At 36.7% G+C, this 25,954-nt stretch overlaps 1 protein-coding gene across 1 annotated transcript in view; it reads right to left on the bottom strand.

Annotated features, from left to right (window-relative positions):
- LOC107704741 (collagen alpha-4(IV) chain-like) overlaps positions 1–25,954 on the bottom strand; it is a 56,263-nt gene that overhangs the window by 7,263 nt on the left and 23,046 nt on the right. Inside the window, exons 5-45 of the mRNA XM_016507729.1 lie at positions 18,948–19,082; positions 18,817–18,861; positions 18,518–18,634; positions 18,325–18,393; positions 18,068–18,103; positions 17,878–17,940; positions 17,619–17,654; positions 17,327–17,368; positions 17,166–17,246; positions 17,024–17,068; positions 16,827–16,889; positions 15,975–16,019; positions 15,805–15,858; positions 15,629–15,689; positions 15,216–15,320; positions 15,012–15,104; positions 14,084–14,146; positions 13,583–13,588; positions 13,332–13,421; positions 12,165–12,325; positions 11,996–12,068; positions 11,584–11,690; positions 8,977–9,160; positions 8,751–8,819; positions 7,487–7,594; positions 7,050–7,268; positions 6,739–6,900; positions 5,826–5,993; positions 4,937–5,080; positions 4,713–4,820; positions 4,446–4,627; positions 4,207–4,270; positions 3,429–3,503; positions 3,204–3,311; positions 3,005–3,112; positions 2,837–2,908; positions 2,615–2,743; positions 1,847–1,954; positions 1,523–1,678; positions 1,303–1,410; positions 1,061–1,201 (exon numbers count right to left, since the gene is read on the bottom strand). Of these exons, the coding sequence (XP_016363215.1) occupies positions 1,061–1,201; positions 1,303–1,410; positions 1,523–1,678; positions 1,847–1,954; positions 2,615–2,743; positions 2,837–2,908; positions 3,005–3,112; positions 3,204–3,311; positions 3,429–3,503; positions 4,207–4,270; positions 4,446–4,627; positions 4,713–4,820; positions 4,937–5,080; positions 5,826–5,993; positions 6,739–6,900; positions 7,050–7,268; positions 7,487–7,594; positions 8,751–8,819; positions 8,977–9,160; positions 11,584–11,690; positions 11,996–12,068; positions 12,165–12,325; positions 13,332–13,421; positions 13,583–13,588; positions 14,084–14,146; positions 15,012–15,104; positions 15,216–15,320; positions 15,629–15,689; positions 15,805–15,858; positions 15,975–16,019; positions 16,827–16,889; positions 17,024–17,068; positions 17,166–17,246; positions 17,327–17,368; positions 17,619–17,654; positions 17,878–17,940; positions 18,068–18,103; positions 18,325–18,393; positions 18,518–18,634; positions 18,817–18,861; positions 18,948–19,082 (4,003 nt within the window). The remainder of the gene's footprint in view (positions 1–1,060; positions 1,202–1,302; positions 1,411–1,522; positions 1,679–1,846; positions 1,955–2,614; positions 2,744–2,836; positions 2,909–3,004; positions 3,113–3,203; positions 3,312–3,428; positions 3,504–4,206; positions 4,271–4,445; positions 4,628–4,712; positions 4,821–4,936; positions 5,081–5,825; positions 5,994–6,738; positions 6,901–7,049; positions 7,269–7,486; positions 7,595–8,750; positions 8,820–8,976; positions 9,161–11,583; positions 11,691–11,995; positions 12,069–12,164; positions 12,326–13,331; positions 13,422–13,582; positions 13,589–14,083; positions 14,147–15,011; positions 15,105–15,215; positions 15,321–15,628; positions 15,690–15,804; positions 15,859–15,974; positions 16,020–16,826; positions 16,890–17,023; positions 17,069–17,165; positions 17,247–17,326; positions 17,369–17,618; positions 17,655–17,877; positions 17,941–18,067; positions 18,104–18,324; positions 18,394–18,517; positions 18,635–18,816; positions 18,862–18,947; positions 19,083–25,954) is intronic.

Raw genomic sequence — 25,954 nt, 5'->3', positions numbered from 1 at the left:
ATTACTTCACTGATAATCCTCTCTATGGAGAAGCGATCGGCACAAATTGACATGGCTCGTTTCCTAAAGCAACTACGGTCGCAAGTAATGTCATTATAGTTCAATGTAATTTAACAACCACAGTTCGCTAACGATGCTTTTGGGAAACACACCTCAGATCTATCCAGTTTGTGAACCATTCACAGTGGTTTCGTTAAACAAAAGAAATGATTAATTTAAAAGATTGACTCAAAAGAATCATCTGTTCACGAATCGGATCATGAACTCCGATTTGCATTACCGCGCCAAAGGTGATCTATTCTTGAACATTTCGAATTAATAAAGACTTCAAGTTCATCTGTAAAGCACACAAAGCTATCGTTTGACTTTATAAACTTTTATTTCATGCATGATTCGTATGGATCTGTTAACTGAATGCAAAGTGTGAATTCTAGGAGAATTCGGTGTCATTCAGTTGCTAAATGAATAGGCTGCAGCACGCAGTTTTTTTTCCAACAGAGAATCAGTTGTCTTATTGGTTGAAATCCCCAAACTGTTTACTTAAATATTAAATTAAGAAATTTTATTAAAATTCAAAGTAATCACTTTGGTAATCTAAAATACTTTTCGATTGTAACTGTAATTTGATTACCACCTATTTAAAATGTAATTATAACGAAATACAGTTACTCATATTTTGTATTTTAAATACATAACGCCGTTACATGTAGTTCGTTACTCTTCAGCCCTGCACACACACACACACACAGACACACACACACACACACACACACACTAAAAACCAGCAAGTAACACTGAATTGACACACTAAATTTTGAAGTAGAAAGAATGAAACAGTATTTTCTTGTAAGAAGTACTTCAATAATCTTTGTTCATAATTTTTACAGTGTTTTTCAGTATATTTCTATTTTATATAAGGTTTTCATCTAATGTTTATATTTTAATGAATTTAAATGATCAAAAATCATTTTGGATTTAGTTAACAAACACAACTGGTAAGAATTGGAGACATTTCATGATCTTATAAAAATAAACATCCTGCTGTTAAATTGAGTTGTACCTTTCAGACCCCCAACGCCATTAGGTCCATGATCACCAACATCACCAACCGGGCCAGGTGCACCATGAGCACCAGTAGGACCACGAGGAAGGGGATAAGGAGTAGCAGGACGTTTGACAGCCCCAGTCTCTCCTTTTGGCCCTACAAATACAAAGGGAGAAAGAAATTGAAAGTGAGGGCATAAATCATAACTTTATTGATTCATAAGACGGTCAGTTTGATGATCTGAAGGCTCCAATGACCTGGGTCCCCTTTGTCTCCTTTTGCACCAAAAAGTCCTGGGGGTCCACAATCTCCTTCGGTGCCAGAAGGTCCTGGAAGGCCCATAAGTCCACATTGTCCTCCTTCACCTGTGGAAAAATAATAATAGAACAACCTGAATGACAAACTGTGAATGTAAAGTGGCCCCAAAATATTTTGGATTCATAAGCTAAACTTTTAATGAAAGCTATTTCCTTTTACCTTTTGGACCTTCTAGGCCGTCAGACCCTGGGAGGCCACTGGGCCCACTGATTCCTTTTTCTCCTTTATACCCTGGTGACCCAGGACCACCTGGTTCACCAAAATCACCACTCACTGTGAACACACTGCCTGCCTCTCCTTTCTCTCCCTCGGGCCCTGGAACAGCAAAACATACACCATGCACAATACATAATTCTATGCATAAACACATAGCCTACATATGCACATTACAGCTTGTCTTCCTGATTTGTAGCAGTGCTATCCAACTTAGACCTCAAATTCTATTTGTGCGCATCATTTGTGCTTCCAAATGACCACACACACCTGGAGCTCCATCTGGCCCAGCGTAACCCCGTTCTCCACTAGGTCCAGGTTTAGGAATCTTACATTCTTCACCACGAAAGCCTGCAGGACCCATTGGACCAGGGTCTCCTATATAAAAAAAGAGAAAGTGATGACAGTGTGGATTAAAGTAGATCATAAACAGTGTGATTATGCTGCCTGATATTATTTACAATTCTGCTTGTTAAAATATTGAAATTAGTGCACTACCGTTCAAAAACCTTTGGTTGGTACACATTTTTAAATGTTATGCTTACCAAGGCTACATTTATTTGATTAAATATACAGTAATAACATTAATATTATGAAATATTATTTTTATTTATAATTTTCTATTTGAAAATACTTTAAAATGTAATTTGTTGTTGGGATGCAAAACTGTATTTTCAACAGCCATTACTCCAGTCTTCAGTGTCACATGCTGATTTGCTGCTCAATAAATATTTCATAACATTATTACACATTATTATTAAACAATAGTATCAATGTTGAAAAGAGTTGTGCTGCTTAATATTTTTGTTGAAACTGTGATAGATAAACTTTTTACTAAAATCTTAGGTAAATGTCTTTAGTGTCACTAGACATTTAGCAATTTAATGTAACCTTGCTGAATAAAAGAAACTTCTTAAAAAAAAAAAACTGTTGAACCGCATTTTTATGAAACCTTAATGGAAGCCTCCTGTACAATCATTCAGCAACTGTCACTATGAGAGGTTATGAATAGGTTGAATAGAATTATGAGTTATGTACCTTGGCCCCCAAGCTGTCCGTTTGGACCTCGAACACCTGTTTGTGATGGACCTTGCAACCCTGGGTCTCCTGGAGTGCCCTTGTCTCCAGTTGGTCCTATATAGCCCCTATCACCGCTTAAATCCTCTCCTGAAGGACAACGAAAGAGAGGGAATGACAGGGATGTTTTTAATCTGGCAATATCAAAAACTTCTGACAGCACAAACAACCTCGATATCTCACCTCGATATCCCATTTCACCCTTGTCCCCCTTCAGGCCGTCAAGTCCATGGAGCCCGGGGGGCCCCGGAGATCCTGAAAGTGAAATAATATTAGTTTAAAATGTATACATGATTGTCCCAGTTTTGAAATTAGTGGCAGTTTGTTTGTACACAGCATAAGTAGCCTAACCTCTAAGACCACCGCATCCTTGGTTTCCTTTAGGGCCCGGTTTACCTGGAGGCCCCAGAGGACCTTCTAGACCATGTCTTCCATACGGACCGGGGGGCCCAACCACTCCTGAATACCAGAAGGCACATTAATATGGATTTAAGAAGATGTGCAGTGACAGATGTGTGTATCTGCTAATTCAGAGCCTGATCTATTTTACCTGGATGTCCAGTCAGGCCATTGTTCCCAGGTGGTCCAGGTGGACCAGAGCTTCCCCTAGGCCCCTGTGGGCCAGGGTCACCATAGTCTCCTTTGTCACCAGGGGGAGCTATTGGGGAGAAAGAGAATGTTTTTACAGCTCTATCATTTTTTCCAATGCATTTCTGTACTATAGAAATACATATTATAGTACAAGAACGAAAGAGGACAGTAGGTTGAACGTTACCTGACACGCCTGTGTATCCACATGGCCCTCTCTCACCTGTTGGTCCTGGCCCACCAGTAGATTCACCTTTGTCACCTATACAAGACAGTACAAGTAGGTTTTGCAATTAATATAACTTCAAAGAAGAGTCAAATGTGCAGATTGAATATAACACGATTGTGTAGTCGTTGTATGGGTCACACTGTAGGTTTGAATATGTACACGTACACCTTTCAAAGGTTTGGAGCCAGAATGGTATTGTTTTGTTTTTTAAAGAAACTGATACTTTTATTCAACAAGGATACATCTAATTGATCAAAAGTGACAGTTAACACCAACTGATTATAAGATTATATTTTAAATAAAGATTATATTTCAAATAAATTATATTCTTTTAAACTTTCTATTCATCAAAGGATCCTGAAAAATGTTCACAGTTTACACAAAAATATTAAAGCACAACTGTTTTTAACATTAATAATAAGAAATGTTTCTTGAGCATATTAGAATGATTTCTGAAAGATCATGTGACACTAAAGACTGGAGTAATGATGCTGAAAATTCAAGCTTTGCCATCAAACATATAACTGACATTTTAAAATATATTACAAAACACTTATTTTAAATTTGAATAATATTTAACAATATTAGCTATTTTCATGTATTTTCGATCAAATAAATTCAGCCATGGTGAGCATAAAAGACCTCTTTCAAAAACAATAAAAAAAAATTACTGATTCCAAACTTTTGAAGGGTTGTGTTGGTTTGAGTATGCAAAGTTTCAAGCATTGTATTTTACCTTTAGGACCATCAAACCCAGGGAAACCAGGGGTTCCTGGCAGACCAGACATTCCAGGATCACCCTACAAAGAAACAAGCATTAATGCCTATGATTTACATATAGTTACAGTTAATTTTTCATTAGTCCTGTTTATGTAAGCTATCTATATCTGTCAGGACAATCAAACCAACAACAAAATTAAAATAATTTGGCAAGAATTAAATAAGATTCATATTAAAAAAATTACTTCCACTCACTGGATCACCATTATCCCCTGGGAATCCTACAATTCCCTTTGGCCCACGTTGCCCACTTGCACCAGGCTCGCTGGACAACCCAGGAACGCCTGGCGGTCCACGCTGGCCACTTTCAAACCCTGGAGGTCCATTATGTCCAGGATACCCTGGTTGTCCAGGCGGCCCTGGGTCACCCTTATTACCTGCAAGTAAACCACATAAACCACAAGTTTTTTTCTTTAAAGGTTAAAAACCAATACAGGATTTGAGTATTTGTTACAGATTTACCCCTTTCTCCAAAGACCCCATTCTCCCCATTAAGTCCAGGTGGCCCTAGCTGGCCTTTCACAGGCACTGAAATCATGTCTCCCGGAGGTCCTGGAGGCCCAATGTATCCTGTAAAAAACAGAAAACATATAAGAACATGTGTATTTGATTCATTTAACTGCCATCATTACATTAGACCTGACCTAAAGCATGACAATATGGTATATCACAGTGTTTTAAAGTACCTTTCTGGCCCTTGGCTCCGTTTACCCCTGGGCAAGCTGGATATCCATTGGGACCCCTAAAGCCTTTCGGTCCAGGAGCCCCTAAAGGGCCAGTCTTCCCTATGTTGCCAGGATAGCCATCTTGACCAGGAAATCCAGGCAAACCTGAGTTGCAATACCACATGACAAATGAGAATCTGACAGCCACTGACAGCCTTTTTGTATTTATCTCTAAATATCTATATAACATATATTTAAATGGCAATTTGATATAACACACTTCAAAAAATAAATACATTTCAGTGTTGAATCTAATGTCTACATTAATTCAGTATATCTTATTTTTTTTAATTAACTATTAATATTAACACCATAATAATGGCACTTAATGTAAACATTATTTTTATTAATAATAATTTATAAGTATTAACAAATTAATGTTTTTATTCAGCAAGAATGCATCAACTTTCTATTCATTAAAAAATCCCCTCCCCGCCCCATATTCAGCAACTGTTTTCAACTTTGATAACAATGCGAAATATTTCTTGACCTGAAAATCAGCATATTAGAATGATTTATGAAGGATCATGTGACACTGAAGACTGTAGTCATGGCTGCTAAAAATGTAGCATTGCTTTACAGGAATAAATTACATTATTAAGTAAATTATAATTTAAAACAGTTTTCTTCATTGTAATAATATTTCACAATATTACTGTATTTTGTATTATATAAAAGCGACCTTGGTGAGCAATGAGCATAAGAGACTTCTTTCAAAATGGTAGTGTATACACTGTAAAGCTACCATTAACGGTAACATCCATCTTAACTGTAAATATGTTCCAGTTAATCAAAATGTTGCAAACCACAGTTAGCGATTTGTTTAAATGTCACATGTCACACTCTTTACCCTTTGGTCCAGGGCCTCCAGGATTTCCACTGTCCCCTTTGAGTCCTGAAGGTCCCTGAAGGCCTGCGCGTCCCTGATAGCCTGGGGTACCAGGCTTACCACGTTCTCCTTTGGCTCCAATGCTTGGAGATCCCGCCCCCCCAGGTGGTCCTTTCTCTCCAGGGCAGCCTAACACAGAAAAGTGACAGTAGGCGTGTTTCCATTACCCTTCAAATTGCGCAAATTGAAATTGCGAACTGAAAATATGCCTAATGGAAACGCGTCAATTTCGCAAAAACGCCCATATATCGCAAAAATGTTTTTACGCTCGCATGAGGTGGTTTTTCAGGCAATGCAAAAAGGAATAATTTGCAAAACTGCAATGGAAACGTTTTTTTTTTCCCGCATTTGCAGGTCACATGGCGCATGTAAAAAGTCATATGATCATTCTTCAATGTACTATAACCTCCAAGAAACACTTCATACGTGGCGGCTCTCCAGTATAAGGGGCTTTCCCTAATGTTAATGCTTAGATAATTTACACTGCACATGTCTGCGGTGCCGTGTGGCTCTGATACGGCCACTGAAGCTGATTGCGGCCACTAGCAATGCTTGTGATTATTCCAGCCGCGCCACGCACGTTTCTGAAGCGGCTCTTTGTGCTGCTTCTGTAAAGATACACGCATATGCCTCCTTTGAATAAATATAGCCAGAATCCCACCAATATCCGTTGCCACGACTTATCGCGAGAGGCAAAAGGTTATGTTTTAGTCGCATAACATTGGTTAATGGAAACGCCGTCATTTCGAAAATACTTTTTTATCGACATTTATAAAATATCGCCAAAGTTTTGCGCAAATCTGTAATGGAAACACGCCTATTATTATGAGAACAATCTCAACAAGCTTCTGTTCATACAGTGGTCTCTACTCACCTCTCTGTCCAGTGAAGCCTGGTGGTCCTGGTTTACCAGGTGGACCAGCTTGTCCTTTGTCACACAGCTCTGGTCCCCCACCTGGGCAACCAGGTGCTCCTGGTGTACCATCCATTCCTTTTTCCCCTTTTCTACCAGGAAGTCCAGGGACTCCAGATGCACCTGCAGAAAAAGTCAATTAATATTGATGGACTTTCTGGGATATTTTCAAATCCTAAAACCTTTATTTAATAACCCTTAAATACTATTTTCTTTATATCCTATTGCTGTTTGCCAGATATTATGCAAGTCTCAATGTCTCAATGTAGTACCTTGCAATCCAATTGACCCAGGAGATCCAGGGACACCTTTAGGGCCCTGACGTCCCTGAATACCACCGGGCCCCATCTGTCCTGGGGCCCCTGTAGTAGAGTCTCCAAAAGACCCTTTCAGACCCTGAGGTCCACGATTACCAGGTGTGCCAGGTGAGCCACTAATACTGGTGCCATCTGGCCCAGTGTCACCTGGATCTCCTAAAGATCCAACTGGACCTGCGGACGAGATTGCAGGGATATTAGATTTTTGTAATACTTTCGAACTTGACGTGCTCTAGTCGAGTTGATACTGTGGGTATATCATGCGGACATAGAATAATTGATAAATGCATGTTGAATAGAATCAAAGAGGGTTTATTCAAAGATTTAGAAACATTCATAAATTGAACAGAAATGTTTTTAAATACACCAAAACTTTAAATTATATTCTCTACCTTGAAATCCTGCTAACCCACTATCGCCAGGATCTCCACTCTCTCCCTTGGGACCATCTGGTCCAATTTGTCCTTTGCATCCTGGATTTCCAAGCTGACCTATCTCACCTGGAAGAAAACATGAAGGTTTTGGTCATATACTGTATCTGATAACAATCATCAGTGCTGTGATATTTCTACTTTGAGAATTGGGTACCTTTCAATTCATATACTTGCAGTTTAAGAGAAACGATTTTTAAAAGGGTCATATGATGCGATTTCAAGTTTTCCTTTCTTGTCTTTACATTTATTTTGAAAGCTGAAGCTGGCGATTATGGTAAGGGGTGTTACATTTCCGACGAGTGCTTGCGGTGTTCGGCCAATCACAATGCACTGGGTCAGCTGGCCAATCAGAGCAGACTGCGCTTGTCGGAAGGAGGGACTTTGTAGAAAACGAAGCGTTTGAGAGAGGTGGGGCATATAGGACCTACAATAATGTACAGTATTTGAAAAATAATGTGTTTTTTGAACATTAAAGCATGTCAACATATTCTGTTACACCAAATACACAAAATAATGATCTTTAAAAAAGCATCATATGACCCCTTTAAAGAAATTCTAAGAGTCCAAAACAGGCTTCATTAGTTCAATACACATTTTGCAACAAAACATCAACTAAGTCTGACTAATTATTCCATGTTTGTTCTTGATAAGTAGCACACATTTGAAATTTGAGAAATTAAGATCAAATTTATTTTAGATTTACAATTATTTCTCTAATTTATCTGTCAAAGTAATTACCATTCACACATTTTCCCACAGATTTTGCAACCACTAAATGTCAACCACATTGTTTTCAATTAATTTTAAAAACATCAATAAAAATATCCAAATTTGAATCTATTGGTTATATCATGTACTGAGTTATAACCACAAAAGTGCACTAATCCAAAAAATTGGTACCATTTAGAGAATGATTGTATATAGAATGTCAGATCTAGAACTAAAATTGGCACCCAATAATGAGCAAAAGTAAGTAAAAATATAATCTAATTTATAAAATAAGTAACATGTATAACAAAGACTTATGATTTTAGTTTTTACACTTTACACTTTAAAGGTACAATACTCTTATTCAATTTAATATTAAATACTCTTTTACAATACTCAGTTCCTCTTATTCCTCTACAATACTCTTATTCCTTCAGTTGTATCATTTCTTTTTTCAACCAAACTGAGAGAACTCTCACTCTTTCATTCAGAAATTATTTCAATATATATTTACCTTTATGACCAGGCATTCCTTTAGAACCTGGGGCTCCATGTATGCCAGGTTCACAGGGCAGGGCATCACCTATCAAAAAATAAATAAAAATCAAGAAATTCTCACTGACCTCAAACATTTACACATCAACAGATTTCAACATCCTCCATCCTGACATTTGTTTTCAATAAATTGTATTTATAGTGGATAGCACAACCTTACTCAGCTTACTGAATGCCTTACTTACCTTGAACGCCTTTAGGACCAGGGGGTCCCGTCTGACCTTGAGGTCCTGGTTCCCCTGGTTCTCCCCGTCGCCCAACTGACCCCATCATATTAGGGCCAGGAGGACCAGGTGGACCTCTGAGGCCTTTTACCCCAGCAGCTCCTGGACACCCCCTGTCACCCAGCGCACCAACAACACTATCTCCCTGGAAAGGAAATAAAGTTTTTTTTTTTTAGTAATTAATTAATGATTGTAAATTACTGTATAAATAAATCATCCTAAATACATACACAGTATATATATATATATACATACACACATCTATGCATACATTGCTAAATGTATGGAAAGCGTCATTAGTTATCATCTTAAACCATTTGTATCAGATCACCTAGATGTATTGCAATTTGCGTCTAAGCCACAAAGAGGGACAGAGGATGCTATGCTCACTATGGTCGATACAACTGCAAAGAGTTTATATTGGTTTAATTGAAAGTATTTTAGGGTATAATATAATGGTTTGGTTTGGGCGAATAATGTCTGTAAATAACAGTATTATAAAAATGGCAAGCAAAATAATAGAGTTTAAGCAAAAATCGATTGATCAGCTGTATAATATGGCAGTTAGGAGGAAAGCTCTGGCTATAAGTGGAGATACAACATACCCTCTGAACTATGCCTTCGAATTGTTACCATCTGGATGCCGTTATAGGACACTGAAGGCAACTAAAGCAATATATAAACAAACCTTTGCGCCATACACAATAATTCTGTGTAATGTATTAAGTATTGTATTGATATGTGAATTGAACTGTCATTGTTGTATGTAAGCAAGACCTAAGACTAATTTTCAGCCATATATACACACATTTACATTTAGTCATTTAGCAGACGCTTTTATCCAAAGCGACTTACAAATGAGGACAAAAGAAGCAATCAAATCAACAAAAGAGCAATAAAATGCAAGTGCTATGACAAGTCTCTGTTAGCCTAACGCAATACACGTAGCAAGGTTTTTTGTTTGTTTTTTAAAGAAAACGTGCAAATGTTAGAGGGTCAGGTGTTTTTTTAATTAAATTTTTTCATTATTTTCATTGTTCTTTCGAAGTGACCATTTCAATGAATCAGTGAATCAAAACACTGAATAAACTATTTGTTTGCATCATGACTCCAAAATGTAAAAAAAAAAGTCCGTTAAGTGTGTGTAATGTTAATTTCGTTAAAGAAAACTATGATGAAAAATGTTCCTTGACAAGCTTTTTTCCCCTGACTAAAACGAGACAATGACGAGACAACAATAAGGTCAATAAATGATAACTGTGATCTAGGGCTGTCAAAATGTCTGAATAACTAAATTCGAAATTTGTATCAAAATATTATCAATATTCGAATTACATTCGAATTTAAAAGGCATAATTTCTTTTAGGGGGAAAAAAGCTTTTGGCTTATCTCCTGAGGCCACAAGAGGGCGCATCGAGCAAAATATTACTAATGCAAGTTTCTTCTAAGCAATAAAACAACATAACTATCTTTGAAAAAAGTGCATAATGTTTAAAATAATGTTTATAAACAATATATAATTAATTACGTTGCTTAACAATTAGAAACAAAACAGCACCATGTATGTATATGTATAGTTTAATACAAATCACCAAAATACAAAATCAATTTTTATTTTAAAATTTTACAATTTTGCAATATTATTGCGTACTGCTGTACTACGTAAGCTTTCATGTGTGTGGTTGCCAGATATCAAGACTTCAAATCCTTGAATCAGAGCTTCTCTGTTAAAAGGATACATTTTCTGCTCAGTGTTTTGCTAAATTTTGGCAATCTGGCAACCATGTGCACGCGCTTGATCTTCATTGCGAAAGCACCAAAGATGATCTGAAAACACTGGCAAACAAGTAAGCTGAAGTTTAGTGCTCTCCATGTGAAATATTCTGCTTAAATGAAATTTCATTCTGTGTCAATCAGCTGGTCTGTGTTCTGTCATGAGATCTCGACTATTTTGTTTATGATTGTGGTTTCTGAATAAATGTACCTACGCAACCGCTGTTGTTTTAATGGAGAAACATTATTGCAATTTGGAATTACTATTAGAAATTTCATGGTTGTTTTCATAATGTAGACAGAGAGAGTGCACAAGTCTTTGATGTTAATTTATATAATAAGTAATCAGTACAATAGAAAATAAACCATGTGTATGTGTCGACATTCTATTGATTTGTGCTTATTGGTGAAAGTGCACTACCTAAAATGCAAAAAAAATAATTTCTCAAATGACAACATGAATATAATCATTATGAATATATCAGTCATTATGAATATAATTTTGAGCAAAAATATATGTATATATTAGGGTTATATTATATTATATTGTGTGTATATATATATATATATAATATCGAGAAATATTATTACACTTTAAAATAACTGTTTTCTACTTTAATATATTTTAAAATGCAGTTTATCCCTGTGATGGTAAAGCTGAATTTTCAGTAGCCATTACTCAAGTCTTCAGTTTTACATGATATTCAGAAATCATTTTGCATGGAAGTATGTACAGTACTACTTTACACCTATCTATGACTTGTTTTTTATTTTATAATTGTTTACATGTCTTACCAGAGATCCAGGATCTCCAGGGGCACCCATTTTCCCATCAGCCCCTTTCCTCCCATTATACCCTGGTTTTCCAGATGGTCCAACAGATCCCGTGCCACCTTTCTCCCCTTTAACATAATGCAAAAATTTCTGATAACTGCATGTCAGTTGTATGTAAAATAAAGATGACAGATTTTATAGATAATTTAAGAAAAATCAGAAGAAACATGAAACTTTAAATCACAATTCTGACATAATGCTCGGGGATAAAAAAAAAAAACAGCATTATAGTTTCATTATCAGGCATTTAACATCATATCAGTTCATGCTGTATTATAATATAGAACCTATCCTTAGATGTTAGACCATTTTGGGTGAGTCTTAAAATGAACAAAAAACTAAAAAAAATCCATTAACTGCGAATATGCTTCACCCTTTTTGCAGATCACCATAACTTCTCCTTTCTCTCCTTTAAGCCCTCTGACACCTGTGAAGCCTCTGGGACCCTGAGAAACAACAAGAGACACAAACAACAACAAAAAAGATTAATTACACACACAAGCACAATACAAACATATTGAATTTCAATCAGGTTTACGTACAGTTACACCTCTCCCACCCATCTCTCCGATGAATCCGACATCACCAGGAGGACCCCGGAACCCCTTTTGCCCTGGATCACCACGGAAACCCGGAGGGCCTGGGGGGCCAGGATCACCAGGTAGATCACCAAGGGGCTCACATGCACATCCCCCATCAGGGCCTGTAAGGAAACACAAAGAATATAAGCACATGTGCTCATACTTGGGTTAGAAAAGATGTACTCTTTGCCGCCTCCTAATGGACGCTGATACACACTACACATAACTTTACAGTTGGGACAAAAGAACCAAAAATAATCAGCACCATGGACAGCACCAGAAAAAGATGCAGTATTTGGACAATTAAGTCACATCTAAAAGTGTATGATTAATATTATATTACATAACAAAATATCAAAAAAGCACATATTTTAAGCAAAACATTTACAGTAACGTTTGACAACAAAATATGTTCTGTTCAAAAAAATATACTCTTTCTGGTTTAACTGACTTAAAGGTTTTAGGTAAGAATTTTTTAATGATTTTGAAATACATCTCTTATGATGCATTTATTTCAGTATTGTGTAATATTAATTAGTCTTGTGAAATAACATTACAATTTAAAATAACAGTTTAAAAAAAATTTTTTTTGATACATTTTAAAATGTAATTTATTCCTGTGATGCCAAATCTGATTTCTCAGCAGCCATTACTCTAGTCTTCAGTGTCACATGATCTTTCAGAAATCTAATATGCTGATTTTATTATTATCAAATGTTTTAAACAGTTGCTTATTTTTGTGAAAACGGTAATGCATTTTTTTCAGAATTCATTGATGAAAAGAAAGTAAAAAAAACAGCCTTTATTAAAAATAGAAATCTTTCGTAACAATATAAATCTTTTGTAACATTATGTCTTTACTGTCACTTCTGATCAATGTATTGCAGTATTAATTTCTTAAAAAGAAAAATCTTACTGACCCCAAACCTTTGAACAGAAAAAAAAAGTAATAATAATATATTTCAAAGTTTTAGAAAAAAGAAAAAGCTAGTTCTACGAAGAAAAAAATGATGCATTGTTTGCAGACACCACTTGGTTTGATATTTTGAATCTAATAGAATGACATTCACACAGGTATATAAATCTTTATATAAATATAAGTTTATATGTCAATGTATGAAAACTCACCTTTTCTCCCCTGAACACCTTTTAATCCAGGGGGCCCTCTATTTCCAACCTGTCCAGATTCTCCACGCACACCAGGCACGCAGTAGTAACCTGTATCACAGACAGTTACTCTCATCACAGTGTATTAGCTGTATTTCTTTAGAATGATAGCTCTTAAAGTTGCATGCCTTATGTATCTAAGTATTATGTTACATGTATAAAGGTGTTGGATAAATGTATGTAGCATGTGACTGTCAAAACATTATGCTCACCGCAAACTGTTCATTCGAAACACATGACGAGACAAATGTTGACACCGTAACAGGATGGACATACACACAAAGACGACATGCAAGCAGGCAAACAAAGAAGGAAGACATGCTTGAAGAACATACAATAACTTCAGTGATGATGCACACATATCGACATTATCAATAATGTCAACTAAATGAGACATAGGTTAGTGTGTCTATGCTAAACACGCAAAATGTTTTATTAATATTAATAACAAATTAAATGAAAAGATAAAAAATGACAAAAGACATCTCAGTGACAAAAGGCAATTATGAAAAGTAAACAAAAGCATTATTGGAACCAAATAAACACTTACATGCTCTCAAATGTCTAATTATATAGACATTCTCCAACATGCATTTTATACAGGTATGTACAGATACTTTGATGTGACTCAATCACATCAGTTTGTCAGGGCTGGTTAAGACAGACAACAGAAAATGTAACAATTTGAGGGGGAAAAATCCACATCCACTCACCAGGATTACCAGGAATTCCATTTTGTCCTTTGGGTCCAGTAGGGCCACGTTTTCCAGGTTCACCTAGAGGAAGAGCAATTATATGTTATTAAATTATATTAAAAAACCATAAAAAATCTATTATTCTCTCTCGTTTTTGACATTTACATTGTAAGAGTGAGAAAACAGTATACTACAGTACAAATTTTTGGGGGTCAGAAAGGTTTTTTATTTTAATTGAAATTTTTTTTTTTTAAGAAAGGATGTATGAAGTTGATTAAAGGCATCAGAAAAGACATTTCTAAATGTTATTAATTAAGTAATTATACTTTAAATAAATGCTGCTCTTTGAACGTTCTATTCATCAAAGAATCAACAAATCAACAAATGTTAAAACAAATGTATAACAACAAACTGGTTTCTTGAGCAGCAAATCAGCAATTCAAGACCAATTATATATTTGCTTATGCATTTAATTATATATGGACCAACATATACATATGCCAACACACATATATATACTGTAAATATACACACATACATACACACATACACACATAATTACACACATTTCCCCACTTTAGGTATTAAAGATTTTTTTTATTATTTTCCATTCTACGCAGTACTTATTGTGTTTTGGACAAAACAGCAGATCTCTGAAGAAGATTATAAATAAATACACATCTACTTACAGCTTTTGAGTCCCTCAAATCCCATTAATGACTACGAATATACAACTTATGTAATTTCATATATGCTTAAAGCCAAAAACGGTGATGAAAATGTACCTTCAGTTCAAAAAAATGAAAAAATTCCAGCTTTTTACGACTGCCCCTAACAAGTCAGTCACACGAATAATACAATAACTCTTTCAAATCATTATAATGTCTAGGAAAATGCATATTGAAAATATTTTGGTAAGCAAACATAAAAAAATCTGAAATATTACCATAGTTTAAGTATGACCCGTATATTTTTCCTGGGTCACCTTTTTCTCCTTTGAGTCCATTAAGACCCTGCAAACCAGATTCACCCACTGGACCTAAAAGCAGAGCAGAGTTAGAAAGAGAATCAAGAAAAGAAAGAAAAACATGCACTAAGACATCTAAGTTTATAAATACCATACATAAATGACATTTAAGATATTTCAGACCTCTTATAGATGCTCCTGGATCACCAGGGGGTCCAGGTATACCCATCGCCCCTCTATCCCCAGGAAGTCCGGCTGCACCAGGAAGCCCACAATCTCCAGGTGGTCCTAGAGCACACATTAAAAAATCATAAGATTTTATAATACACAAATTTAAAAACTTGTTAAATTAAATATTATATTTATATATGTATATTATATTATACATTTGATATATAAAAATGCAATGATATCTAAAAACTCTTCAAACAGATCCACCTCATCTGCAACTCTCAATATAAAGAATTCTAGTTTGCACTGCTAATTTATTTAAGAAATAAAGTGACACAATCTTCATGGTAAATACTGTACCTAACCACAGACAGTACAGTACATTTCACATGTCTTTGTGTTTGATATAATGTTAACTCTATTACCCATCATATTGTTGTAATGGTATTTTGGGTTTCCTTTAGGTCCGGGGTCTCCTGGGTAGCCCTGTTACACATTCACAGCAGCAGTGTCAGCAAACAAATCACAATATACTGCAAGTAGATAACTCTTACTAAATCAATTTCTTTCATACAACGTCTAGTCAGAATGCGTGCCTGACCTTTGGCCCTGGGTTGCCATATAGACCAGGGAGACCATTATCCCCTAGTGCTCCCTGTATATGTAAAAACATAACATCAGAAGTGACAAACAGTATAATTCAACAAACCTATCATTTAAAAATAAATAAATCATTATTAATAGTAAATTATGAATGATTAAAAAGTGTACCTTAAGTCCTGGAAAGCCATTTCTTCCTGGATATCCAGGCAAGCCCTAATGTTTTAAAAAATACAACAACATACTGTACATAATTGAAAAAGTAAAAAGAAGGTAAGAGTTTTGGTTATTAAATTAGTTTTCTAACTTCTTTAAAATTAACTCATACTTGCACAATCTGAATATGTGACCCTGGACCACAAAACCAGTCTCAAGTGTCAATTTTTCAAAATTGAGATTTATACATCATCTGAAAGTCGAATAAATAAGCTTTCCATTGATGTATGGTTTGTTAGGATAGGGCAATATTTGGTCGAGATACAACTATTTGAATATTTGGAATCTGAGGGTGCAAAAAAATCTAAATATTGAGAAAATCGCCTTTAAATTTGTCCAAATGATGTTCTTAGCAATGCATATTACTAATCAAAAATTAAGTTTTTATATATTTACGGTAGGAAATGTACAAAATATCTTCATGGAACATGATCTTTACTTAATATCCTATTGATTTTTGGCATAAAAGAAAAATCTATAATTTTGACCCATACAATGTATTTTTGGCTATTGCTACAAATATACCCCAGCGACTTAAGACTGGTTTTGTGGTCCAGGGTCACATATGTGAAATGAGAGGAATTCGATGCTTACTCCTGATAATTTAATTGGTTAGTCTGGAATGTTTTGATTGGTTGGTTTGGAATTCTATGATTGTTTGTTTTTGAGTGTTATGACAGGTTGAATTTTTGTTATTAGATAGATGGTTTGTAGTCTTATCTGTTGGTTTGAGATGTTATGTTTGGCTGGATTGTGGTGTTGGTTTGTAGTGGATCAGTTGATATGGAAACTAGTGAATAATCTTACTCTTTGACCAGGTAAACCAATTATGCCTTTCTCTCCTTTTTCTGCTGGAGGCCCTTCAAGACCCTGAGAAACACAAAAATGAATGTAAAACCACATTAATGAGCTTCAGCTAACACAGGTCACATATCAGGGCTTCCTATGTTAGTTCAGAAGTTATTAGGACTAATAAATTCAAATAAATATGCAGCAATACTCACCTCTGGGCCAGGTGCTCCACAAATTCCTTTCTGACCTTTCCTCCCCTACAAAAAAGTTATAAAATTCCACCATAATTTTCTCCTTGGAAGCTGCCTGGCATCCTCAACAGCTGAAAACTTGTTTCACATATGGACGTTTTACCTTTTCGCCTTTCACATAGTCTTCTGGGTTGGGCTCCACATATTCAAAAGGACCTGGTTTACCCTGTTTCCCCTGTTCCCCCTGTAAGAGAATCAAGATGATGTTGTTAAACACAAATTCAAGTATGATATAAAGCCAGCACTGCCAAGTGTGTTATTTACCTCATCTCCTTTTGGTCCAGGCAGTGAACTTCCTGGGTCTCCCTATGGACAAACGAACAAAATATAATTCAAGAAGATTTAAAATAATCAAAAACGGCTTCATATTAATGCACAGGCAACAGAAGAACAAGCAGAAGTGCATGTTAAATGAAAGATGCTAGAAGTCTAGGGCTGCTGCACTGGGAACAAAGATTTTCAGGTTTTCAAATCTGAGCTAATAAACTGTAAACTTCAGATAGGGAAACTTCTCAGTGAATCTTCAGTTTCATAGGCATGCACTTGCAAAACTCACCGGTAGGCCTCTTGGACCTGGTAATCCTTGAAAGCCCTATAATTAGAAAAAAACATTAAATTAAATAAAACAAAAATATTTTTAAAAAGTATATTTTTGGTGAGCATAAGATACTCTTTTCAAAAACATTTTACTGTGATCTTTTGAATTTTGCAAAAAAACAAAAACAGAATACATACATTATTATATAATTATACATATAATAATAGTATGGATGAATAAAAAATGGTGCTATTTGAAGAGTAAATGCTTTTCTCACCATAAATCCATCAGGTCCCATTCGTCCTGGTGGACCTTGTGGGCCAAAGACCCCTTTTAGCCCCTTTGTGCACATGCAAACACAGACACACACAAACAAAACAAACCTAACTAATAAATAAAACTGCACTTAATACATTATAGCTTATATAAGGACTTTTGCATAAGGTTTTTTTGCACTTAGTACATACTTCTGGTCCAGGTATTCCAGGTAGTCCATCGACACCCTGTGAATGAGGATAACAGAATTGTTGAGTATAAAAAGATGATTATAAAGTATCTCTAAATAAAACAACAAAACTACAGAAGTATTTTACTGTTTAAGAAATCAGCTTTTATATTTGATTTTATATGACACAACAATGCTCAACCTCCGGACTGCATGCAGAATATAGTCAGTAGTAATAAAATATAAACCCATAAACTCATTTTTTGGAATTATACATACAGGTGTTCCAGGAAGGAACCGTATCCTTGTAAATGCGTCTCCTTTGGCTCCTTTTAACCCAGGTAGTCCCTGAAACAAGCAAAAAAAAAAAAAAATGGAGTCATGGACATCATTTACTGCAGGAATGAACACACTGAATGAGCCCAGTCAACACGAAAGATAAATTACAAATTGCTTGTAACATTTCTCATACCATTGGTCCTGGGAAGCCGGGTCGTCCTATCTCACCATTCAACCCACGCTGCCCTCTGGTTCCATTACAGCCATCCTTCCCTGGAAGCCCCGGAAGACCACCAGGCCCTGGATGACCCTGGAAGATTATTGTAATATAATATAATATAATATAATAAATATAATATAATATAATATATACATGCTGTCTAGTTTTTATATCTATCTATCTATATATATATATATATATATACACACACACACACACACACACAGAGCATTTCTATTGTTGAATATTTCATACTACAGAGTGTCACTTACAGGCACTCCACCTAATCCAGCATAGCCTTGATCTCCTTGAAAGCCCTAACACAAAAGAATGCAACAGAATGAAAGCCCTTGTATTGAGTTTTCTAAGAATTGTTTGTGGGTGAGTGTGTATTTCTATGTACTTGGTCTCCTTCCGGGCCAGAGAGCCCAGGCAAGCCTATGAGTCCACGTTGACCCTTTTCGCCACAAAGTCCTTGGGGGCCAGGCAAACCTGGAAGCCCCTGCCGGCCCTGCTGACCTAACACACCAGGATTCCCCTAGAAACAAATAGCAGTAGAATAATATAATAATATTATAGTAATACTCCCTGCAAATCTACATACTCAGAAAAAGTGTACCTTTATTTACTCATAAAACAAGGATTTTTTTCTTGGCCCTCCAGAAAGATCGATTTGTATTTCTTTTCTTCTAGAAATATTTGCGAATATAACACACACACACACACACACAGTATATATGTATATATGTGTGTGTGTGTGTGTGTGCCATTTATGGGTAAATAAAGGTACCCTTTTTCTTATGTAGCAGTATGTAGCTTTGCAGGGAGTATTATTATAATATTATTATATTAATTAATATTAACATAATATTATAAACTATAATATATGTGTGTGTGTGTGTGTGTGCCATTTATGGGTAAATAAAGGTACCCTTTTTCTTATGTAGCAGTATGTAGCTTTGCAGGGAGTATTATTATAATATTATTATATTAATTAATATTAACATAATAATATTATAAACTATATTCATTCTATTTTATCTTTGTTATTAAAAATAAGAACAGATGCAAAAAAACAGCAGAACAAAGAAAGAAACAAATAGGCCTAGTGCATTACTTTTTTCATTTTACATCTAAACATAAGAATTCAAGTAAGAAAAACAAAGAATCAAATGTAAAAATCACTTCAGCGTGTTCATTACAAATAAATTGATTATTAAAACTACAAAAGCAGTTCATTCAAGAACAGCGAGTGATTCCCTCTTGTCTTTTATTGTTAGATTAACATTAATGTAACAGATGGCCAGACTGGGTACTGACAACTTCGATTAAAGATCATCAAAATGATGTATAATTTGTTGGAATCGGACAAAAAAATGACTGAGCTACACCTGTTTACAGCTGTCTACACAATATAGCTATATTTTTATTTTATCTTTGTTGTTATAAATAAGAACCAATGCAAAAAAAAAAGAAAAGAAAAAAGAAAATAAAATAAAATATAAAAATCACTTTAGTGTGTTCATTACAAATAAATTGATTATTAAAGCTACAAAAGCAGTTCATTCAAGAACAGCGAGTGATTCCCTCGTCTTTTATTGTTAGATTAACATTAATGTAACAGATGGCCAGACTGGGTACTGACAACTTCCTGCTCGTCGCAACATGCCGACTTCGATTACGACATTAGCCAGCCCGTGGCCAGCAACCAAAGCCTTTTGATGTCGTATGGCTCCGAGACCCAGTCGTATTGCAGCAGTACATTGTTGCAGTCCGGAATCACTTCAAACTATTGGCCCCCCCATACGACCTAGATTCTCGTTGGGAGCAGTTTCGAGACACTCTGGTAACCGTGGCAGATGCGGCCATTGGTCACCGACGGGGCACTTTCAGAGAATGCTGGATCCAACCTCCAGCGGCGCCAGATAATTTTGAAAGCAGGTGCTGAGGGGGTGCTAGATCATTGACCGGGGGATCTGGGCAATTATTAGTAAATATGACCAAAAAATGATGTTGTTATTATTATTATTATTAATAATATGAATAATAAAATAAATCGCACACTCGATTTTGTAACATTTTATTACATGATTATTTGGCTCATCACAATTTAATTACAATTTTTCGTTTTATGAAATTAAACAAATAGCCTACACAGATCAGCCAGTTCCCAAAGATTTTTATACAGTTCGCCTAAATTTCAATTAGCATTTCCGAATGTGAGTCAAAGGCAATATGACTTTAAAAATGCCTCCTGCATGACATGGAGGTGCACGCACAATCCCTTGCATTTTTTCCTGCGGAAAAAACTTAGAATATGCTACTCCGTCATTTTTGGTCATCCAGATAAATGTAGCCTAATCGGCTACATCATTCGTAAAAAACTATTTCTGCTTTTATTTATGTACACTCACAATAACACCAAAATGTTGAACTTTTGTAAAATAGAGAAAATAAACAGTGCTTTCTGCCAGTCTCCGTGAAATGAAGCGCGTCACAACAATGAACCGCCTACTTGCCTGCTATTAAAGGCACGTCTTGTGGAGATGGCGAGTCAGCGAGCGTCGGCATTCGGTAACTTCATCTTTGCAGCTGACACTGACTGAGAAAGTTCTAGTTTATTAAATAATTAAAATGTCTTCTTTTCCCCGGGCACATTCATAATCATTACTTTTGCCGGTGCTTTGTGGCAAGCGTTATGCGCGTGCTTGAGCACGGAATAGGCTATACGCCTATGCCTAAAGGATGGTTTAGTAGGTTATTATATCCTCCTCAGAACCAGAAAAAAAAAGCTTTGTGAATTTAGTATTTTTTCATGTCATTACATTGTTTAGAGCATAAGAAATTTGTTTTGAAAAATAACATTTTTTTTTAATTATATTTGATTCATATGTTATGCTATGACCTCTTTAGAGGACACCAGGACTCAGTTTTTCTAAAAAATAAAATGACATGAATAGACATGAAAAGGCAAAAACAATGGGATTTAAAAAATATCACCAATCAATTTGTTAGGTTTCTGGATTTTTTTATACTAAACTTTGTATAAGGATGATTCTCAAATATGTTATAAAAAATATAACAAAATTATTTGATATACCATTTTACTTTATGCAATATGTGTGTAAAATTGACATAAACTGGTTTGTCCATTAAACACAATGTTATCTATACACTGTACCTAATTTGCATATCATTGTGCTGTTGGGACAGCATGTTGAAAAAAGAAGTGTAATAATGGGAGTAATAATTGGCCAAATTTTTTTATAATAAAATCTAATATTTCATAAGAATATTGATATAATTTCTTTCCATATTCATTTGTTGTGTCTCCCAAAATGCGTAATAAACATGCTTTTAGTCCTGGTGTCCTCTACAGTGGACATGTATGAAATCAATATCCAGTTTCAAACCAGGAAGTCATATTTTGGTTTGAAACCCCATAACATTTTCCTGAGATGTTTATTTATGACAAACAATTTGAAAATTAATCAGATTTAAATAATAATTACAAAATATCATCATATTTCCATAAGGATGTACAATTTTTTCACTAAATTAATGTCAGCCATTTTAAAGACCAAGCAGAGGGAGTGATCATGGTGAAACCTCCAAACATTTGGTCTCTCTGAAAAGCCCTGAATGTGCTCCTTACATCCAGACTTAAAACTGTGACATGTGAGGTCTCAAAGAAATTCACTAAAATATAATGTCCACTACAGAGACAAAAACTCCATGGCTGGGTCTCAGGAGGATATTAATCATTTTAACATAAACGTGCAACTAGGTGACTAAAAATCTTTAGTCGGGGGCAAGCCTACTTGGCACAAGGAACCACTCCATTTTTAAAATAAAATGCTATGACATTATAAAAAGTGCGACTGCAAATCACGTCACGTTGCATTGTACGAGTTATGCATGCGTTATGAGTCAAATGCTTTTATTTTATTTCATTTTTTGGGGGTGCTTTGGTCTTTCTTGGGGGTACTGAAGCTAGGCTCTCCCTAGCCGCCACCCATGCCAACCTCGATCTTGGGCATTGATAGATGAACGGCGGCATGCAAAGCAAGTCCGGGACCAAGCATGCAGAGATACGGAACGCAAAGCCGCAGAGATGCAATATAGGGACTTGGATCAACAAGAAAAGCGAAGTTGCAGACATGACAAGCATGAGTGGGTCATTCAGAAAGGGACCGAGGCACAAGAAGCTGCAAATCACAATGATACGCACACGTTATATCGGATCGTTCGAGAGCTTACCTGCTCCCCATCTGGAAGCGGCGCACCGATCAAAGATCGGGACGGCAGGGCCCTTCCTACTCAAGAAGAACGCGAGCGTCGGTGGGTTGAGCATTTCAAGGAAGTCCTAAACCAGCCAGTGCCAACCCCAGCATTTGATCCCAGCATCCTAAACCCTATAACTGATCTGCCAGTAAACCTTGACACGATCACATCAGAAGAAATGAAAAATGTGATCCGGGCACTCAAGAATGGCAAGGCTGCAGGCCTGGATGAGATCCCGCCTGTACTACTCCTATCTGGTGACCAGTGCCTTGTTGATGCCCTGAAGGATTTGCTCAATGCTTGCTGGGCAACCTCAGTAGTCCCTGAGGAATGGAAACGAGGTGTGATAATCACACTCCCAAAAAAAGGTACCTGGAAAGGTATTTTCTATTGTCCTTCTAAACCGCCTCTGACGAGCTGTCGATGCCTGCCTTAGAGATCAACAAGTGAACTTCTGACGGGGCAGATCCTGCATTGAGTAGATTTTTGTTCTGTGACAAGTGATCGAACAATCACTGGAATACCAACAACGGATCTCACTAAACTTTATCGACTTTGTCAAGGCCTTTGACTTGCACCGAGAAACGCTATGGAAGATAGCCCGGGCTTACGGAATTCCATCTCGATTTGTAGACATCTTTCGCAACCTTTACCAAGGCTCTCGATGCTGTGTATGGATGGAAGAAGGAATAACTGATTTCTTCGCGATTGAAACTGGCGTATGACAAGGTTGTGTGCTTTGCAGTTGGTAATCTCTTCCTTGCCAATCTCGACTTTGCCGATGATATTGTCATTCTTGGCCCGACCCAAACTGCTCTACGGGACCTCACTATGGCCCTAGAAAATCAAGCAGCCAGCGCTGGATTCCAAATTAATGGACAGAAGACCAAAGTCGTTCGCATCGGTTATGTAAACTCGAGAGTACCGATTACAATCGACGGAAAAGTGGAGGAAGTTGCAAACTTCACTTATCTTGGCAGTGTCGTCTCCTCAAATGGGGATGCAGAACGAGATGTTATCTGCCGCATCGGCAATGCATCTGCCGTGTTCCCGCGACTTCATCTAATCTGGAACTCGCCTTCCCTCCCTCTGCAGATTAAAGGGTTAGTTCACCCCAAAATGAAAACTTTGTCATTAATTACTCACCCTCATGTTGTTCCAAACCTGTGAGACCTTCGTTCATCATCGAAACACAAAATATTTTTGATTAAATCAGAGAGCTCTCTGACCCTCCCATAGACAGCAACGCAACTGTAATGTTCCCAGGTCCAGAAACGTAGTAAGGACATCTGTAAAACAGTCCATGTGATATCAGTGGCTCAACTTCAATTTTGCGAAGCTACGAGAATACTTTTTGTGCGCAAAGAAAACAAAAATAACGACTTTATTCAACAATTTTTCTCCCCCGAGTTACCGTCTGCCATTTTGGAGAGTATCACAATGCATACGCATGCTTTCCCCTAAGTGTAAAAAAACGATGATTACGTTGATTACATTCTTGAGTACTCTCCAAAATGGCGGAAGACGTAACTCGGGGAGAATAATTGTTGAATAAAGTCATTATTTTTGTTTTCTTTGCGCACAAACTTATTTGAACGTGGTAGTTACCTTGCTGTCTATGGGAGGGTCAGAGAGCCCTCTGATTTAATCAAAAATATCTTAATTTGTGTTCCGATTATGAACGAAGGTCTCACGGGTTTGGAATGACATGAGGGTAGGTAATTAAAGACAGAATTTTCATTTTGGGGTGAACTAACCCTTTAAACTGCGACTCCTGGCTACGATCGTTGTGCCGACGGTGACCCATGCGTGCGAGACCTGGAAGATGATTGAAACCATCGCTCGAAAGTTGGACGTTTTCCACCTCCGTTGTTTGGGACGTGTCCTCAAGATCACTTACCGGGACCATGTTACAAACATGGAAGTATACCATCGTGCCCACACACAGCCCCTCTCTGCAACAGTCACCGAACGCCATTTTCGTTTCGCCGGACACATCTTACGCCTTCCTGACCATTGGATACTCAAGACGGTAATATACTGGTGGCCTACACAAGGCAAACAAAAACAAGGACACCCAAAAATCACCTGGCGAAGAACTTTTATGGAAGACCTGTGAGCAGTCGACTCGACACTCCATGGGACGAGGCTGAAGTCATGGCCCGCGGATCAAAGCCGTCGGAGAATGCTTGTCGCCTTATGTACCAAACGGCACCAGTGGAATTAAGGTTAAAGTAAGGACAGACGACAGACGGCCTACAGTGTCACCTATTAATATTATAAATATGAGCAAAGGTGGCTGTGAAAATAAATCTGCATTGTTCATCCTTTTGATCTTCATTCAAAAAATGTACAAAATGTTAACCTTTTATTGAAGTAAAACATTGGAAATTGGGGGGGGGGATCTCATTATGAAATAAATGTTTTTCTCTAGTTCACGTTAGCCACAGTTATTGGCACCCAATTTTTGCAACGTCCTTTTCCCAAGATAACAGCTCTTTTTAGTTTTCTCCTATAATGCCTGATGTGTTTGGAGATCACCTGACAAGAGATCAGAGACCATTCCTTCATACAGAATCTCTCCAGATCCTTCAGAATACCAGCTCCATGTTGGTGCTTCCTCTCTTCAGTTCACCCCACTCATTTTCTACAGGGTTTAGGTCAGGGAACTGAAACAGCAATGGCAGAAGCTTCATTTTGTGCTCAGTGACACATTTTTGTGTTGATTTTGATGTTTGTTTTGGATCACTGTCTTGATGGAAGATCCAAACATGGTCCATTATAAGATTTCTTACAGAGGCAGTCAGGTTTAGGTTTTTTTATCTGTTGGTATTTGATAGAATCCATGATGCCATGTATCTGAACAAGAAGCCCAGGACATTAAAGATCAAGCAGTATATTTAACCCGTGGGCATGGGGTACTTTTTATCCCTGTTTGCACCAAACCCATCTGGTGGGTTTGCTGCCAGAAAGCTCTTTTTAATGTTTCATCTGACCATAGAAGCCAGTCCCATTTGAAGTTCCAGTCCTGTCTGACAACTAAATATGCTGGAGTTTGTTTTTGGATGAGCCAGGAGTTTTTTTTTCTTGAAACCCATTTGAACAACATGTGGTGATGTAGGGGCT

This window comes from Sinocyclocheilus anshuiensis, unplaced genomic scaffold (assembly GCF_001515605.1).
Source record: "Sinocyclocheilus anshuiensis isolate Anshui unplaced genomic scaffold, SAMN03320099.WGS_v1.1 scaffold758, whole genome shotgun sequence".
NCBI lineage: Eukaryota > Metazoa > Chordata > Actinopteri > Cypriniformes > Cyprinidae > Sinocyclocheilus > Sinocyclocheilus anshuiensis.
Note: the sequence above shows the minus strand (reverse complement) of the source record. Positions and strands in the feature narration are given on the sequence as shown.